The sequence below is a fragment of the Symsagittifera roscoffensis genome, chromosome 8, assembly GCF_963678635.1.
Source record: "Symsagittifera roscoffensis chromosome 8, txSymRosc1.1, whole genome shotgun sequence".
NCBI lineage: Eukaryota > Metazoa > Xenacoelomorpha > Acoela > Convolutidae > Symsagittifera > Symsagittifera roscoffensis.
In genome coordinates this window covers 18,390,133-18,409,978 of record NC_087069.1, presented here as the reverse complement: position 1 = coordinate 18,409,978, position 19,846 = coordinate 18,390,133, and the positions used below count along the sequence as shown (strand labels likewise).

At 36.7% G+C, this 19,846-nt stretch overlaps 2 protein-coding genes across 2 annotated transcripts in view; both read right to left on the bottom strand.

Annotated features, from left to right (window-relative positions):
- Window positions 1–19,846, bottom strand: part of LOC134852940 (uncharacterized) — a 343,687-nt gene that overhangs the window by 25,368 nt on the left and 298,473 nt on the right. The window lies entirely within an intron of this gene.
- On the bottom strand, window positions 379–14,925 carry LOC134852863 (uncharacterized). The gene is made up of 5 exons (XM_063868698.1): window positions 14,680–14,925; window positions 12,618–14,124; window positions 7,846–10,181; window positions 1,093–2,554; window positions 379–915 (listed from the first exon to the last, which is right to left on the bottom strand). The coding sequence occupies exons 1-5, from the start codon at window positions 14,907–14,909 to the stop codon at window positions 655–657; spliced, it is 5,796 nt and encodes a 1,931-aa protein (XP_063724768.1). The 5' UTR covers window positions 14,910–14,925; the 3' UTR covers window positions 379–654.

Here is a 19,846-nt window from a genome sequence, read left to right as displayed (position 1 = left end):
GTTTTACTCGAGTAAAGTTAGTTTGAGGAATTTTTTAAGGCCATTTTGAGAATCAAAAACTTCAAAAAATTCTTCTGATCAAAATTCTTTTAAACTTTTTTATGGTTTTTTTTTCTAGTCATTTTTCTGCCAAAAAATGTTTGCCAATGGGCCTATTTAACTATGAAAGTCCAATAGGCCTACGTTCTATTTTTCGTTCAGATCTTTTTATCGCACCGCACTTTATATACTTTTTTAAGGCTATGGTCAGAACATTCTGTACTACTTACACAATAACCGGCTATCCTTGTTTTTTGTTTGGCAGATTCTATGCTAATTGCACAGCAAATGGCCACTGCTGTAAAACTTTGGAAACTACTGGAACGCAAAAACATTAACTTCGAGTTTAAATTTCAAAATTCATTATTTGTATCTGATAATTTTAGATATCCAGATTATAGAAGATACTCTAGAACAATCAAATTTGATTAATTTATTCCTGTGAAACAATCAGATTTGATTGAGATCTGACAAAACAAATAAAAAACAAGCCGTTTCATCATTTAATCCCAGTTTTTTTTAAACCAACAGTCAACGTCAAAATAAAGCACCTTTTGAAATTCAATCAAGCTTATCAACGAATATCAAAGGCAAGTCAATCCGCCTCCCAGAGTTTCACTCGTCTCCCGACAACAACCCGTCCGAATCCTGGGCATAGCCATCATCATCTGATTCTTTTCCACTCTCGCTGCCAGATGACCGGGGCAGATCCACATCTGGCACACAGTTTTTGAAGCAATACGCGCCTCGGTTTTTCGTCCAGTTGACTGTTTGGCTGTTGTTGTTGTTTTCCTCAAACTGAGCCATTTTCTCTATGTCATAGACGATATTGGACAATCGAGTCGTGGTAAGATGATCCCACATTTTAGGCTTTTTCTAGAAACAGAAAGCAAACACATTAATGTATACAGAACCTGATTCGACCATCTCATCACCACAAGGGTCCCCTTTAATACTATTGTATGACATCAATTTTCAGCCGACCGACCTACTCTTAAATTTTTCCAAGGTATCGATAACTTATTTCATGCATTGATGATAAAAAATGGTTACCTTTGTTATTTCGATTTGAAAACTTCTCCCAGAAACTTTTTCCAACGCTCTCCCAGAATCCATTTGGACGATTTCTTCAGCTAAATCCATATTTAGGCAGTACAACTTATCATCATTAGTCAATGCTTCAAAAACGACTGAATCGCTTTTATATTTCGTTCGTTTAGCTCGGATTCCAAAAATTTCTACTCGAATAGTGACCGAATTTTCATTTTGCCACCAAATTGCTTTCGGTGTAAGCTTCTGATAATAGGTCAAGTCAATATTCAATTCTGACAGATCTTTAACGGTTTCTTCTTGAGTTGCACTTCCGCCAATGTGGTTTGCGAGCGAAGAACTGACAAGTTCCTTTTTGTACGTCATAATTGCATTCAGCAGTTTTTTAGCCTGAATTTTGGTCGCTATATTTCCCGAGTTCGAACAGTCTTGCTCTAGCGACTCCAACAACGCGTTGCTATTTCCAACAACGATTTTTAAACTTTGAACTGCCATGAACTTTGTCATCACTTTAATCATACTCACTTTTGTAACTTTATCAAGCGTCTCCGAATAGTTCTGTACGTATAGTTGCAGAAAACTAGGCGAATAGTTGAAACTTTTAACTAGCGAATCAAATCTTTCTTTTGAAATTCCATCAATCACTTTGGCCAAATTAGGCAAATTTTTGAGCGAATGGTTGCGCATTAATGTCGTAAAGCACGACACACAATTCTCAATTTCCGTCTCAGAAACTTGAGCAAAATCAATTCCTTCGAAAAAGGCTATAAGCACTTTTACAATTTCAATTTTCAAACCATTCTGCAAAAATTGCTTTAAAAATGCTCTCAGCGCTGATTGAGAAACATTATTAACCATTTCTTTGTCAAGCGAAGCCAATAACTCGTGGAACTTTTCTAATATTTCGACTGTTGGATTTTTCAAATCATGCATGCACTTTTCGAGAACTCGGGAGATCATTTGTTCAGAAATGACAACCAACTTTGACACAATCACAAAGACTACTAATGCCACATGCAAAACTTTTGTGCTTTGATATGATGTCAAAACAATTACTAAATCTTCGGCAAGTTTCAATTTGTCATTTTCGTCTTCAACTTCATCTAAGACTGGAAATTCACCCCACTTTGAAAAAATTTCTTGAAACATTGTCGCCCTGTCCGCGTCAGTAAGTTCAGTTGCAATGTGAAACTTCAGCAATTTGGACTTGAAACTCGAATTGAAGATAGGGTCCATTGTTTCTGCTAACCCTACTGCAAGACCTCTTGAACACATAACTTTAGACAAAGTAGCATGCTTAGCTGAAGACCTTGCTAGTTTTGGCGATGATGCTTTGGTTGTTTTGTAGAAGAGTTCTACAGCTATTAGTGACGATTTGGAGTTAGAACTGTCAGGCGCAGGGTAGGCAGCTATTTCGTATTCTTCATAGTTGGACAGCTCTTTCAGAAATTCTCGGAATTCATGTCTGAAACGTCATACAAGGTCACAATTTAAACTCAACTTCCAGCAAAATGGCCGAAAAGAGCTGAAAAAAAGTGTTAGTTCAAATTTACAAATTTAAAACTATTTGAAAAACTGTCAGATTTGTAAATCTAGTCAGTAAATTTGAAAATCGGCAAGATAGCCAAAAACAGAAGAATTTGAAACACAAAGTTTCAGTTGCAAGTTGTTTACTTATTTTCAAAAAATATACAATGAATTTCAATTATTAATCAAATTTGTGTTGTTTTATTTGCGCATGGGGAGAGGGACTAATGTTGGACTATTGATGCCAGAAAAGAACTATCTCTTGACTCACTGGTTTTAATTTGGAATAAAACTCAATTTTTCAACCAGTTTTCTCGATCAGTTTCACAATTTTGGTTAACTTTTGGCACTTTTCAAGAATCGATCGAATCACGATTAAAAGGGCTTTCATTGGTTATATCACTCGACCTCACCTGACCTTTGTTAGTGGCACATAATTTTGGGTAGAAAGTAATTTAAAACCTAAAAGAAGACCGAATACCATGTTCCTCCCAAATTTTCAGTGCTCGGGGCACTAGGAAAAAACTTAGTGTGAAAATCAAACTTCGCTCTCTGAGACTGCAGTTTGAAACAAACTGAAACAGCCGACAGATGAAAAATATATGCCCTCAAAACTCTTCAAACTCCAAAAACAATTTATGAGTGATATTTTAATCCAAAATGTGAGAAAACTGGATCAGTAGGTATAGGTTTTATTCAGCTGAAAAAAATATCAAGCAAAGAGGCGAAGCGGAGCTTAGCACTACTTGCGATACAACACAAACATGAAAAAACTGTAAGTCGAAAAAAAATTAAAGTAAGAACTAAGTGAAACTAAATTTTCGTATGTCTCGATAAAAGGCAACTAGGGGCCAGCTAAGTCTGGAGATACCTGTTTGATTTTGAAACAATATGCTAGACTGATGCAGCACAAAGAAAGTGATTTCAAAAACTGGACTTTGCCCACCAAAACCTTAGTTCTTTCTCTACTAAAATATGCGAGAGTAAAAAACTTTGAGACTCTTCCCAAGGAGGATAACATTTTTAATACCAAAAACTAAATAGTCGCCCCTTCTACATGAACCATTTTAGCAACCAGTTCTTCCAATTGAACTTTTCATCTCAAATTTGATCGAGTAAATTTTAAGAAAATTCAAAAAAACTTCTACAAAACGGTCAAAAGGATTTCTAAAATCCATAAGTTTTTTCTACTAAAAGCAGGTTGTGGCCACTTAAGCAGAGAAGATACCCAAAACCGGGATCCTCGATTGAAAACAACCGGAGAAATGGCACGGTAGTTTTCGCGTAAAGCAAAAAAAATCCAAAAACAAACTGTCAAAGTTTCAAAACTTCGACTTGTTTGAAGGCCATAATTTTTTTCTTAAACAAACTGAACATAGCCAGGTATAAAAAAAGGCGTTCATCAACCTGTTGCTTCGATTTAACCTATGATATCAGATTTGGCAGGATAGTTGGCGAGAAAATTCAGAAAACGGTCAACAATAGAAAAAATTGACATATCCGAAAATCATAGCTTTTTGTGAAAAAAGGGCGTAGCCACTTATGCAGAAGTAATTCAAGCAACATGAAATTTCGATTGAACCCAAAATCTTGGAATTTGGAGGGTAGTTCTCGAAAAATTCAAAAACTAAGAGAACAAAAAAAGTTGAATTTTTCGAGGACAATAATTTTTGGCGTCAGAAAAAAATGGGAGTCGTCGCATAAGCAAATGATCTTTCCACAACCCTTTTTAAGAATTAACAGAAGATCTCAGATATGGCAGGATAGTTGGCGAGAAAACCCAAAAAACGGTCAACTATTTAAAAATTTGACATATCCGAGAATCATAGCTTTTTGTGTAAAAAAAACAGGGCGTAGCCACTTGTGCAGAAGTTATTCAAGCAACATGTAATTTCGATTGAACCCAAAATCTTGGAATTTGGAGGGTAGTTCTCGAAAAGTTCAAAAACTAAAACAAAACTAAAAAAATTGAATTTTCCGAGGACCATAATTTTTGGCGTCAGAAAAATTTGGGAGTCGTTGCATAAGCAAATGATCTTTCCACAACCCTTTTTAAGAGTTAACAGAAGATCTCAGATATGGCAGGTTAGTTTTCGGGAATATTCAAAAAAGTTTAAAAAACGGTCGAAAAATCAAAAAACTTGATTTTTCCGAGGGCGATAACTTTTGTGTAAATTACTTTAAGAGTGACCGCCCAGGTAGGGGAGCTTCTCACTTCCAGTTATCTGCATTGAACCCCCAATATCAGATATGAGATGTCAGTTTTCGTGAAAGGTCAAAAAAAATATTCACAAAACGGATCAAAATCAAAAATTTGACTATTCCAAAGGCCATAACTTTATGTTTTAACAAAAATTTGGGCGTAGCCGCTCATGCAGGGAGCGTTTCAAAAACCGTTCTTTTTATTGAAAGCAAGGTTTTAGATTTCAGAAGGGTCGTTTTTGTTAAAACGAAAACAAAATAAAAAAGGGTCAAATATTTCCCCACAGACTTCTTCGAAGGCTAATGACAGTGGGTTCAAGTAAAAAGAAAGTCTATGGGACTATACAGCCACTGAGTGGAGTAGGTGGTCTTTCAATTGACACTCCTTTTTTGAAACTCAGAAGAACTTTCAGAAAAAAAACTTAATTTGAAAACAATTTTCCATAAAGAAAAAATATTTCAAACTATTTGAAAAATGCGAAGAAAGTGTTAAATTGTGTTTCCCTATAAAGCGACCCAAATTAAGGTCATTAAGCCAATAAAAATTAGGCCGAAATAAATTGGGCCGAGGAACACTAGAGGTGCAGCTAAAGTTGGAGTACCTGTGTGAAGTTGGAGTACCTGTTAAAATTGTTGGAGTACCTTAGTTGTTGCTCAATTAAAATATTAAGGAATTTTTTTGTGATTTAGGATTTTTCCCAGAAACAAATTTTTTTTCTGTACAAAATTTTCTGTACAAAATTTCTGTACGCTTCCCATCTTATGCACGGAGGCTTCCCAACACCTGCTGCCTCGATTAAACCCTTAATATCAGATTGAATTGTTTTCGCGAAGAGTCGAAAAGTTTCAAAATATTGATAAAAAATCAAAACAATGGCGTTTCCCAGGTTCATAAACTTTGTTTTAAAAAATTTAGCGTAACCAATTATGCAAGAGAGCTTCCCATAACCAGTTCTACCCATTGACACAAAAATCTCAGATGTAGGAGTGAAGTTTCTGTAGTCAAAAAATGTCAAAAAATGAAAAGATTGACTTTTCCGAGAGTCATAACTTCTTTCGTTACAAAAATTGGGCTGAAACAGGAGAGCTTACCACAACCCGTATTTTGATTGAAATCAAAACCTCAGATTTGAGAGGGTATTTTCGAGAAAAGTTAAGTTTCAATAAACGGTCAAAAATCCGAGGGTCATGACTTTTCCGAGGGTCATGACTTTTTGCTCAAAGAAATTTGGGCGTAAGCAACTATGCATGGGAGTTTCCCACAGCCCATTCTACTCAATGAAACTAAAATCTCAGATTTGGAATTGTAAATTTTGAGAAAATCATAAGTTAAATAAAGTCAAAAAATAGAAAACTTGATTCTTCTGAGGGCCATAAGTTTTTGTGTAAAAAAATTGAGCGTAGCCGCTAAGGCAGAGGAACTTCTCACAACCCTTTCCACATAATGTAAGCCAAATCTCAGATTTGGGAGAATATTTTCTGAGAAAAGTCAAAAAGTTTTAACAAACGGTCATAAAATCGAAAATTTGTCTTTTCCGAGGATTATAACTTTGTGTGTTTAAGAAGTTTTTGCGTAATTTTTTAAACAGCGGAGCTTTCCACACTAAATTCTACACAATAAAACCAAAATCTCTGAATTGGGACGGTAGTTTTCGAGAAAAGTCAAAAGATTGAAAAAATTTGACTTTCTGAAGGCCGTAACATTTTGTGGAAAAACATTTGGGCGTAGCCGCTAACGCAGGGGAGCTTTCACAACTTTTTTTATGCATTGAACACAAAATCTCAAATTTAGGAGAATATTTTTTGAGAAAATATATAACATCCAAAAATAAGGGTCAAAAATCCCCCACACAACACACACTTTTCCGAAAGTGGGTTAAAGTAAAAAGAGACCAGGGGATTATGCAGGCTACAGGGGATTTATGCAGGCTAGGGTATTATGCAGATCACAGTGGGCGGACTTCCCACTGGTACAACTTTTTTGAAAATCGGTCGAGTAGTTTTTGAGAATAAGTAAAATTTTGAAAAAAAAAGAATAATTTTCCAAAGTGTCTCAACTTCAAAAAAATCATAATAAAAAAATCGATCCGATGTATTTTCCTTATAGCTGCTTTTATCAAACAAGAATTCTTAACCAAACAAAACAAACAGAAAAAAACGAAATCAAGTTAAGTAAAATTACAAATTGTAGGAGTAAACCAAACACTAAAAAAAGTAACATTAAAGAAAACAGCGCGCAGCAAAAAAATCAATTCCAAGATGTGACAACTAAGCCGACGACATATAAGCAGACAAATGCATGACTGATAATTATATTTGAAATAGAATATTTATTTCGTTTAAAAAAAAACAGGTCCTTGTCAGATTCGAACCCAGGACATCTGCCGTCCCAGGAATAATCGTTAACTCCGGCCTAAGTTGGCCTAGAACGCATAAAAGTTTGAACTCACTGTGAAACAAGATACAATTGATTCTGTTAAGCAAGTTGTTAACCCGAAAAAAGTCTATATTCCAGTTCGATAACGCTTGCTAATCGCAAGCTTAAATATAGAAATAAAAATCCAATTTCGAAACTTAAACTCGTCCAAAATTTTCCCGCTATTTCTGCTTCCTTAATTTGAATTCCTAATTATCATACCAATTGATTTTGGTACCAAAAAATTAGCACAACCTATGTTAATGTCTTCACGGCGTTGATTGACACTTAACTTTAAATATCAAATCCGAAAACAAAACAGCAAGAAATTACAGTCAGTTCTGAAATTAATGTGAACAAATTGCATCAACTTGAACCTGTTGATTGGCAGCATCAAAATCCACGAAACTTCCTCACTTTTCTTTATGGGACAAAACTTCGTAACCAAGAGCTCGGAGCAATAGAATGCGAGCTACTTCCTTAATTAACCTTAATTTTAACATTTCTTTTCATACATTTTCAAACAAATCGGTAAAAAGTTTGATTAAAAAAATAGCTAAAATTACGATGATACATGGTAAAGAGTTTAAGATTGAATCCATCAAACTCACCTGTATCCATAGGCGGCTTCAACCGGTCTAATGCCCACTAAACAACAGCCAATAGCTGCAGAGGGTAATACAAACACATCATTTGGGCACACTTTCAACCTCGAGTATTTCACTACATGCATTTCACCAGTATCAATCAAGAGTACATTCGCCTCTTTTTTCACAACGTTAACTCTCACTACTTTCGCTCTAGCCCACGTGTTAGCACTGCTACTTTCTTTTCGTTTGACATTCGCCACTAGATATTTACCAGGTTCGGTTTGCGCAACTGCATTATAACTTGGCGCTTCTTTCGCGATTCGTTCGTTTAGCTTCTCAATGCCAGCGAGCGTTTCTCGTTTAATTACAAAAAATTCGTTAATGTTTTTCTTGGTATGACTCGCGACTAAATAACAAGGCGAAAACTCTCCTTGACTCAGTTTGTCATCTTCGTGGTAACGTATATCAGTTGCAGCCAGAAGTTTTTTCAAAACTGGCAATTCTTCAAAAAGTTCTTTTGCCGCTTCGTGAATTAGAAACATCTGGTTGTCATTTTTGACACAGTACTTCTTTTCCAGAAGGTCGTTTTTTATTCTATAACCAGCTTTTGGATAAGAACCATCCGCCATTTTTTCACGAAGTGTCAATAAGTGAACAAACATAACGTTACTCAACGATAAAACAATCATTCCTTCTAGAAGTTTTCCCTGAATTTTATCTTCAACGTACTTAACAATTTGAGGAGGAAAGTCAAGTTTCCCATCTACTCCTGTGAGTCCCAGAATGATTACTTTGAAAGCTTGTCCAGGGATACGACGTACATCCCTTTCGATTTTCGGTATCTCGTGGACATTCGAGATTTGGATGTCAAAAATGGTATCGCCAACATCCACACGAAAAACATCAACGGAAGTTGGATGTCCGAACGAGTTTGTCGAATGAAATTTTGTAACTACAGCACGGTGTAAAATTCTATTCCGTTTTATCAAATAAAGTTTTCCTGCTTTCACAGACTTTGGGTCTACTAGTTTCAAAAACGGGACACAATCATCGATCTCGTCTTCAATCTGTCGTAAAACATCCCGGCTGAATTCTTGGTAAGGCTCCGTTTGTTTTTCTCTGTAATCATCAAGAGTTGCAAAAAACGAATTAGCTCCAGTAACTTGTCTAACTCGAATCCGAAAGTATCCATGAGTTGGTAGCTTCACATGTTTAGGGTCATTACCAGGCCAATCTGTTGGCAAAATTTGATGCCTTTGTTCACAACTTAGATTGCCGCAATTTATAAACCGTTTGGAAACGGTCGCATATCTTGGATGAAGTAACATCGAATCACAGAGACTGAAAACTTTTCCTGGTTTGATTTTCTGTTTTTCATAATTCACAAACATCTCTTCAACCATGTCTTGAAAATTTTTGCCAACATTTCCTTTCAAACAGTTCAGATTACCTGAAGTTTTCAACTTCTCATTTAGCATTGTAATATAGCTGACTGTTTCTCGTTCTGAAATGAAGTGAAATACTTTTGGTTTCGCTGCCCTTTGCTCCGAAAGAGCAGTTAAAAGAACGCTACACCTTCGGCTCAAAACGAATTCAGCATCCAAATGATGATAATCAACTCCTTCGTAGAACACCACGACGTCAAAGGCCAATTCAATTTCTCTCAAACTGGCTAAACCACTATCTGTTGTTACTACGATAGTAACGGACTTTTTAAGATTATCTAGTTGGTTTTCAGGTTGAAGCCTTGAATCGATTTTGCCGTGAATCATACGAACAACATTGTAACCTTCGTCAAATAATCTTGAACTTAAATAGAGACAAGTTTCTTCGTGCGAGCAAAGAAATACTACATTGGAGTTCTCAGCGCAATTAACATCCAAAACTCTAAATGCTAGTTGATATTTTTCAGGTGACTTTGGACTACAAATCAACGGACAATTGTTAGCACCCATGAAAGTAGTTCCTTGGAATAAGTCTGCGAAAATTATTGATACATTTTCAGGCTTACTTTTAACCTTCCACTTTCGAACTTTCAAAAACGAGTCCATTTTCCGATGATAAAACCGTGAAAACAAAAAGAAACGCCAATCGCCTACGAGTCGTTGACCTTCAGATCTCTTGAACTTATTCATGCATTCGGTCATTTCTCTGTTCATGCTCTCAAAAATGATATCACACTCTTCTATCATGAAAACTTTCGTCCGGTTGAAGTTGACTTTGTTGGAGTTCAGGTTTTCCAGCAAACGAGTGGGTGTAGTGATTAACATGTGACAGACGGATGAATCGCCCCAGCCGTAATCGATTTTAATGCGTGGTTTCCATTTGAGGAATCGGCTCAAACATTTTGCAAAGATCTGTTCGACCAAATTAAAGCAGATATATTTACGACTTTAAAGTGGCCAAAGGAAATTGACATTTGTGAATCAGGGGCAGATCTAGGGTTTTCAATCGAGGGAGGGGGGGGGGGAGGCGGATTTTCAAAAAATTTTCAATCCGTTCAATGACTTCAATCTGAATTTCAAGAATTATTCAAGATTGGACTTTTTTTCGTAATCTCATTCAGAGAAAATTGGATCAAGTCGTAATTCTTCCGCGGGGAGTTGGTAAAACCAGAGCCCATTTTTGAAACTAAAAATTATCCAATTTTTTTTAGTGAACTGCACACTTTTGATGTTCGACAGTGGAGCTTGCCTTTCTTTTAAAGGAAATGAACTAGCTTGAAAATAAATTAAAAGTCAAACTGCGAAAAATCAAACTTGAACGGGGATCAACCTAAATGACTTTTTCCTTTAAAGAAAAACTAATTTAAAAAAAAAACAGAACCTACCAACTTGAAAAGGCACGAAACGCGACTTAAAAAGCCATGACAGATTGAAAAATGGTCGAGGCGGTTACTTAATATGGGCTTGAATTTTAGTATTCTAATCAGTGTCAGCTGGTAGCCACCGCAAAGCTGAAAATTATGATTTCATATTGGGACGAGACAGTCTAATAAACTGTTTATAATAAACTGTTTATACAGCACTAGGATAACTTCGCAGACACAAAACGGCAAGAGCTTTAAAAATGAAAAAATACAAGAAAACTCAGGAAAAATTCTATAAAATTCCAACTAAACTTATTATAGTTTATTACCTGATTTTGAAGGAAAATATAAGTTGAAAAAAGTAAAAACTGAACAAATTGAAGTACACTCGGATACAAAATTGAATCAATTTTCGGTGGTCGGAGCATGAAGAAACTCCTATAGGTAAACAGCCTCAAAATTTCTTTCCAGTTTTTAATTTTCGGAGAAAGGAAAAAGGAAACAAAAAATAACTAATCGATAAAAAAAATCGACCAGGAAAGAGAGTCAGAGAACTTCAAGATTCAATTTCAAATTTGATTTTTATTTATGGTATGTACGAATCCGACGACTTAATGGCTTAAATTATTTTTCCTTTTTTTATAAGAAGTCATGGCCCTTGTTTTCTTCGTGATTTCGAGGTTCATGAAATTAACTTTTTTTTCGTTTTTGAGCCTCGATTGCGCATTTATAACATAGACAACAGACAATTGGAAAAGAAATCAAGAACGCAAGAAAAGAGAAAAAACACAATGTTTTTTCAAAAAAACTTTTACTTTCAAAATTCAAAAGAAAAAATAGATGGCTCTTTCAATTTCCAGAACAAATCATGATTGGCACCTTCTTGATCAAAATAACCCAATTTGAGAAAACTGGATTATTAAGCAAAATTTTTATTCCACTGGGAAATCTAAAAATTAAATTCCACTTTCGAAACAAGAAGTCGATCACGTTTTTTGTGACCTATACACTTTAGCTCTTCGATAGAGTTTGCATTCCTTTAATCAAAATAAAAGAACTGAAATTGAAAAGAAATCCAAATTCAAACGGCGAAAAAAAAAGAAGTTTGAGCGTGAACTCATATTAAAAATTTTAAAAAAAAATCATCACGACCTATATTAACCTGAACGACTTTCATCGACTCTTAAAACCACAAGATTAGATGTTACTTTCCATTTCTACTCAGCCATATGTCTTCCTCTCGCATGCCTAGCTACAGTTCCTCTAAAAGTAAACAACAAGCAAAAATACATGCGACTCAATCAATCGTCCAAGACCTGTTTTGATTACTCGGCTAAATCAATCGTCAATAATATGAGCAATTAAGAGATCTACTGAAATTATACCGAAACAAAACAATTGTCCACTTGGGGAAAATGAAACCCGTAAAGAATCAACAGCAATTTCTCTACACATAGGCGAAGCACGAGCGAAAAGCGGTAAATATTCAGGAGCTTTAAAATGCACAAAAACTCAAATTTTGCAGGTCATAATTTGGACTGTAATAAACTAAGGTTAAACACATTAACTTTGCATGTAATAAAATAGAATGTATTGCGCCAAAATGTAAGTAAAATATGCATTTCAAAAATCAATATTTCAATTTGCGACTTAAGCTGGAAAAAAAAGTTGCATCGTACTATCACACTACGTTCCGATGGTGTAAATAGGAAAGAAAGCTCAAAGTACCAGACATTTTTGCAAGAAAAAAGACAGAATTCATTCATTTTTGGAATCAATGAGACAAAATTTTTCTTCATTATTGATTTTTTGTGTAATCTTTGCGATTGAAACATTCCGCAATACTTGCATAGCAAGCGATTATCCTTGTTTTATTCTGTTCTTGGTTCCGTGAGTTTTGGTTTTTGATATCATACTGAAAGTTTTCACTTTCTTTTCTTCTGGCTTCCTTAGAATAAATATATCTGCTGAAATTTTATATGACCTCCTCAACTCTCATTGCCGACTTATAGTTTGGCACAACTATTACAAATGCCGGACCATTCAAATTTATGCCACGGTAATATCCGTCCGCGCGTTCCTCAAATACTCTAACTAATCTCGTAGCCTGCATCCATAAGCACAAATTGACAACATTTAATTTTCTCTGAAAGTCGTCACTGGCAATTCCGATTACATCTGAACCCCAAATCGCACTTATTGGGAAGATATAACTACTCAATATGTTCATATTCTCTTCTCGCATTGTCCAATTAACATTTTCCATAAACTGGTTGGTACAATTCCAAGGCTTCTGTGTTTTCCCAATCACGATGGCATCATCGTAGAAATGGACAGGTAAACCTTCGTTCATCAAGTTTGAAAAAGAGCTGTCTTCATTTTTGAAGCTAGCAACATTTAAGTCCTGTTTCTCATAAGTGTATGGGAAAGGTAAAGCTGAACTTTCGGTCTCGTCGGAGATTACTGAAGACTCACTCCCAGACTGTAAGTAAGCATCACTCCTTTGCTCGTTGTCCTTTAAAATATCTTTATTTTCCAATCTAGTTTCTTGGGTGTTCTCTGAGCTTGAAGACAAATTTACTCCTTTTCGAGATTTCTTTTTGATCATCTCGGCTAACTTCATATTTCTCAATGACTTTACACTCTCAGAAACCGTTTCTTGTCCGAGAGACGATCTTTCTTCGTTTTCAAAACGGTGCTTTTGTCTGTTTAATAACCGAACACTAGCATCTCCCGAATCACACTGCAGCATTGCATTTTCTGAACTGGAAACTTCTCTCTCAAAATCAAGGTCAGACTTTCCACCTCGTGGGTTTTTGCTTTCGCGAGCAGATACAAAACCAGGGTTGTCTAGGCCATTTAGGTTGATTGTGTCAAAATGTTCAGACCAATTCTGGACAAATCTCTGTTGAAGTTTTGTCGAATTTGTCGCAGAGTTTTTTGATTGCGGTGAACTTCTAGAAGTATGATCTTCATTTTCAGGAATCAATTTGTTTTGATATTGATCAACTCGCTCAAGGAGATCTTCCATAAAAATTGTTTTCGCTTTTAACTTCAGGTTCTCAACTGATGCCATTTTGATAAAATCAAACTGTAATTTAGTCTCTGGTTTGAATATCACGAGAGTTTTAAAATTTTCTCGAAGAAAAAATGACAACAATTTCCCATTTTGTAGCTGAACATCGCCACAAAACTCATCACCATCGAATCCGGTCACTATTAGCGATTTAACCGAAGCACTGAGAAGTCCTGATCTTTCCAGACGTTCCTCTAATCCAGTAATATCAACACCACTTTCTCGTGTTTTTGCAACTCTGTTCAGGTAAAGAGTAATGCATCTAAATGGGACTGCTTCGTGGGATAGAGACTTCGGCAGTGGCCTTACGAAATCGGAAGTAACTGTGACCAGATGCCCGTAATCGAGTGATCTGCAAGAGACAGATCTTTGGTTATCCAAGAAGACATTGCACACTTCAGAGCGAAGGAATTTCCTGAAGCAAAAACAAAAAAAAAGAATAGGAATCACATTCTATGATAAATCATTTTATGCCAAAATCCATCTAAGCATAGCAGAGCCAACATACAGCAGGAACAAGGTCAATAAACTTAAGGAGATTATTGTCACTCATTGTCACTTAACCAGACCGATTTGATTAACTTTTTGGTAACTTTTAAGACCTGCTACATAGCAATTACAGAGCAATTACTACATTCAAGAGCTGTTACATAGAACGCGAGCTGCTATAAAGGGAACTGCTACAACCTGCGAGATCGAATATATTATTAGCTTTTTGACCAAAAACTTCGATCAGACTTAAATTAGATCAAAACTTTTGAGGGATTTCCTCATGAGCGAAGGACCGAACGCACAAAAAATTTTGTCAACCAATTAGAGAGCAGTATTCGAAAGAAATAGACGATAAATTCCGTCGATTTAGGATAGTTTAAAGGGTGTTGATTGATAAGAAATTTTCGCGCAATCGGTCCTTCGCGAATGAGAATAACCCCTCAAATTTTTCACCTATCGCTGTTTTGAATTAGCTTACCTCATTCTCTTGTCAAACGTAACACATCTCATACCAGGGTACAAATCTGGGACCGTCTGCAGTCCAAAAGCTGGCCCATTAATCCTCTGCAGTTCCTTTTCAACTTCACCCAGCTCCTTTTTGAATGCATCGCACACCACTCGCACTGAGAGGTCCTCACTTGACCCCGAGTTCAAGGTCACCTCTACAAGCTTGAATGACCCCTGCACTTCGAACGTATCAGCATACATAGCTATGTCATGAACAATTCCTGAAAGTTATTATTAAATCGAACACTGTAATAATTCTTAGGTAACAGTTTATTCTATTTTGTAGTCTATAAGAACTTGAACCATTTTCCTGAAGTTTTCTCCTTCTCTCAAAATAGTTCTACCGCTATTTTGCTGCATGAGTCCTTTATCGGGGTGTTTATTCTTTTCAGAACTACTTATTTGGTGCTGATTATTACAAAACATCTAATTATTTTGAACCTTTAACGCCAATCATCTCATTTCTAATTTTCATCTAGATACCACGTGGTGGATAATAACCACGAACTATTATTTCTAATAAAACTTCTTTAAAAAGAAAGATTTAAGCAAATTGTATTTCATCAACTAAAATAATTGAATTAATGATATAGACTCGCATATACAGGGATGAAATGGGCAGATGAATATTAGGCTCAAATATAAAAATGACTTAAGTGTGGTAGTGCCATAACCCGATTTAGCAATAGACTCAATTTTTAAAAATATTGAGATTTTTTTTTACTATTTCTAATGTTAAATCTGTGCCCAAAATACTTGTCGTTTATGATCTTTCGACTGTGCGGTGCAACAAAAACTATCTTGCTTTCATATCTTTCTTTTATAATAATATTCTAATGATCTTGTTCTACTATTTTCGATTTCCCACTTACTGGCCTCTCCTTTGATACCTCCATAATAAAAATCGATTATAATAAAACTTTGCGCTTTAAAGAAAACTTTATTAAAATTAAACGTTTAAAATCACTATCCCAACCAATTAACATCACATTGTCCTATTCATTTTCAAGGAATCTTTATCAACAAATGTTGCCGGATAAAACACTAGATTCTTAAACCTAAAAGTCGACGATGAGATTAGTCTTAAAGGGGAAGGAGTAGTCAAAATGGTACGCTATTTTCCGCCATAAAGTCAAGATCTGCAGGCGGCGGTTCAGATTCTGATATGAAAGTTATGCTTGTCTATAAACAAGCCAGAATTAGTCGCCCTGTCACTACAAGATAGTGAGGTTGGATCCAGTAATAAAAAAAACGAAAAGAAATCAAACGTATTGATGTAAGATCCCCAATTGATTGAACTTTAAACATTTTGTTGACATATTCGCCAGAAAGCGTTCTTATAGACTGCATATTTACTCAACATTTTGGTGGTATTGTAAAGCGCTGTGTTAAACACAAGATGAGCCCTTGGCGTTGTTGACCGAAGAGTAATGCTGTGTGGCGGCTGTTTTACTGGAGAAGATCTGAAAACTAGTAATACTAAAGCCTTGAAAAAAATCGAGCTTTAGCTGAAAAGGTTATGTTGACTTGGTTTAATTTTTTGTTGTTTACCGACCTTCGTCTGAGACAAACTTCTTGGCGGCTTTGATTTCTTTGGTAGTTTTGATCTCAGTCAGTCTTTATGTTCTTTAATGCCCTTCGTCTGGGATATTAATTTTAAGGTGTAGCTAAGAGTGGATATCCGAAAGCACGATGGAAATAGAAGTGGCATACCAACTGTCGCAGTAGCGGAAGATAATCTTGGCCCTTCAGCATTGACAAATCGGCTGTTCTCAAAAAAATGGGCCAAAACCACCTGTTCTGTCGATTTCGAATCATATCAACCTGGAATCTTAAACACGGGTCCAAAACCGTCATTCTTGAAACTCATTTGAGAAAAGAGCAATTTGGCGAGGCTAGCCTGGATGAAGAGATGCTATTGCCGACAAGAATCAGTGAAAGAAAGACCGTTGGCTCAGAGTTGACTGATAGAGTTGAGCATATTTTGTCGTTTGAAAATATTTGTCGTTTGAAAAAAAACAGGTCCTAGTCAGATTCAAACTCACCACCTTTGGCGTACCAGGCGTATTAATTACCTCACCTCCAGACTAAGAGTGCCGGAGACGCTTAAAAACTTGACTTCATTGTAAGCCAACATACCTAAGAATACTAATGATTCTGTTAAACAAGTTGTAAAACCGAAAAAAATGTATATATTCCGATTTGATTATCGCTAGCGCAACTTATGTTTTTCAATGAGTGTTTTTTTTGTGTTGCAGATGGCGTCAAGTTGAAAGATTTGAAGTGAAAAAAGGGCAATTTTTTCAAGTGGTGTACGTTTTTTTTGTGGAAAAAAAATGTAACTTTTCTAGAAAAGACTGACGACGCGACTTACGAAAAGAATGACGGCGCGAAGCTTCAGAAAAGACCAGGGTGACCATTTTTTGAGAGAAAAATAGTGACTACGACAATTTTCGAATTTTTTGTCGATCTTTTTTTTAGCTCTTGCAAATTAAATTTTCAAGCTCTGCCAAAGTACTAAAAAGTCCCTGTTTTGGCCAAAAATTCTGCTCCGCAGGCATTATTTTGAACTAATAGGCATTTTTTGAAAAATTTTGAAAAAAAATGCGTTTTTTCGGCGCGCTCCCCCCTCAATTTTAGTATATATTGGTGCCAAAGGCGCCTTTAGAAAAAATTTACGGTCCGTCACCAAAAACGGTTATCTCAAAACAGTGCAAAGAGGGGAGGGACGCTTTAAAAATTATTAAAAATCAGAAAGCTTTTTTGTAAATGGTGACTTTTAGTGACCATTGAAAAAATAGAGACCAATAGTGACTGGTCACTAAACTAGTGAACAAGTGGTCACCCTGGAAAAGACTAAACGAAGAGACCACAAAAAGACATAAGCACCGCGACTGGCAAAAACACCAACACCTTGACTTGAACAGAAAAGTGGCGGTGCGACCTAAAAGAAAGACGGCGCGATTCAAGAAAAGACTAACGGAGCGGCCCAACAAAAAACTGAAGGCGCCTTACGAAAATTTTTACGGTCCGTCACCAAAAACGGATATCTCAAAATAGTGCAAAGAGGGGACCCTTTGAAAAATACTAAAAAACAGAAAGCTCTGTTGTAAATAGTGTCTTTTAGTGACCATTGAAAAATTAGTGACCAATAGTGACTGAACACTAAAAAAGTGACCAAGTGGTCACCCTGGAAAAGACTAAACGACGCGACCACAAAAAGACATAAGCACCGCGACTGGCAAAATCACCAACACCTTGACTTGAACAGAAAAGTGGCAGTGCGACCTAAAAGAAAGACGGCGCGATTCAAGAAAAGACTAACGGAGCGGCCCAATAAAAGACTGAAGGCGCCTTTAGAAAAAATTTACGGTCCGTCACCAAAAACGGATATCTCAAAATAGTGCAAAGAGGGGACCCTTTAAAAAATAATAAAAACAGAAAGCTTTGTTGTAAACAGTGACTTTTAGTGGCTATTGAAAAAAAAAGACCAATAGTGACTGGAATTAAAATAGTGACCAAGTGGTCACCCTGGAAAAGACTAAACGACGCGACCACAAAAAGACATAAGCACCGCGACTGGCAAAAACACCAACACCTTGACTTGAACAGAAAAATGGCGGTGCGACCTAAAAGAAAGACGGCGCGATTCAAGGAAAGACTCACGGAGCGGCCCAACAAAATACTGAAGGCGCCTTTAAAAAAATTTTACGGTCCGTCACCAAAAACGGATATCTGAAAATAGTGCAAAGAGGGGACCCTTTAAAAAATAATAAAAAACAGAAAACTCTGTTGTAAATAGTGACTTTTAGTGACCATTGAAAAAATAGTGACCAATAGTGACTGGTCACTAAAATAGTGACCAAGTGGTCACTCTGGAAAAGACTAAACGACGCGACCACAAAAAGACATAAGCACCGCGACTGGCAAAAACACCAACACCTTGACTTGAACAGAAAAGTGGCAGTGCGACCTAAAAGAAAGACGGCGCGATTCAAGAAAAGACTAACGGAGCGGCCCACCAAAAGACTGAAGGCGCCATTAGAAAAATTTTACGGTCCGTCACCAAAAACGGATATCTCAAAATAGTGCAAAGAGGGGACCCTTTAAAAAATAATAAAAACAGAAAGCTTTGTTGTAAACAGTGACTTTTAGTGGCTATTGAAAAAATAGTGACCAATAGTGACTGGTCACTAAAAAAGTGACCAAGTGGTCACCCTGGAAAAACTAAACGACGTGACCACAAAAAGACATAAGCACCGCGACTGGCAAAAACACCAACACCTTGACTTGAACAGAATAGTGGCGGTGCGACCTAAAAGAAAGACGGCGCGATTCATGAAAAGACTAACGGAGCGGCCCAACAAAATATTGACGGCGCGACTTAAGAAACGGCCGACAGCGCGCTCTAAAAAAGATTAAAACGGCACGACTTACGAAAACACTGACATCGCGACTTAGGAAAAGACTGACACCGCATTTTAAGAACATAGTGACTGCGCGATTTAAGAACATAGTGACTGTGCGATTTAAGAACGTAGTGAATGTGCGACTAAAGAAATAACTGACGGCAACATTTAAGAAAAGACCGACGGCGCGACTTAAGAAAAGCCTGACGGCGCGACTTACGAAAAGTTTGACGCCGCGACTTAATAAAAGACTGACGGCGTGACGTAAGAAAAAACTGACGGCGCGACTTACGAGAAGACCTCACGAGCAGCCTAGGCCGAGTGGGTTAGGCAAACGTCTCTCAACACGAGAGTCATGCGTTCGAATCCCACTTCGGTCACGGTTGGAGGGGTCCCAAAGTCTTCCGCCTCCTCAAGGTTGGACTGGCTGCGGCGAAATGGATGACAGTACCCCCTCCCCCACGGTTGGCCCTGCATTGAGCAGGACCGGAGGCTAATTATAATATAATAGAAGACCTGTGTAACACTATTCACCATTAAAGCAGTTACATAATCTAAGAAATAGTCAAGGCGCTGCAGCTGAAATGGCACCAATTAGAAATAGACCCAATTTTACATGTTAGATATTGGAAAGCATTAAGCCAAATTGTGTATAAATTATGCATTTCAAAAACTTCCAGATATAGTGGGTTGGGAAAGTTCTGAAATCGAGTTTTTATGATTGTACTG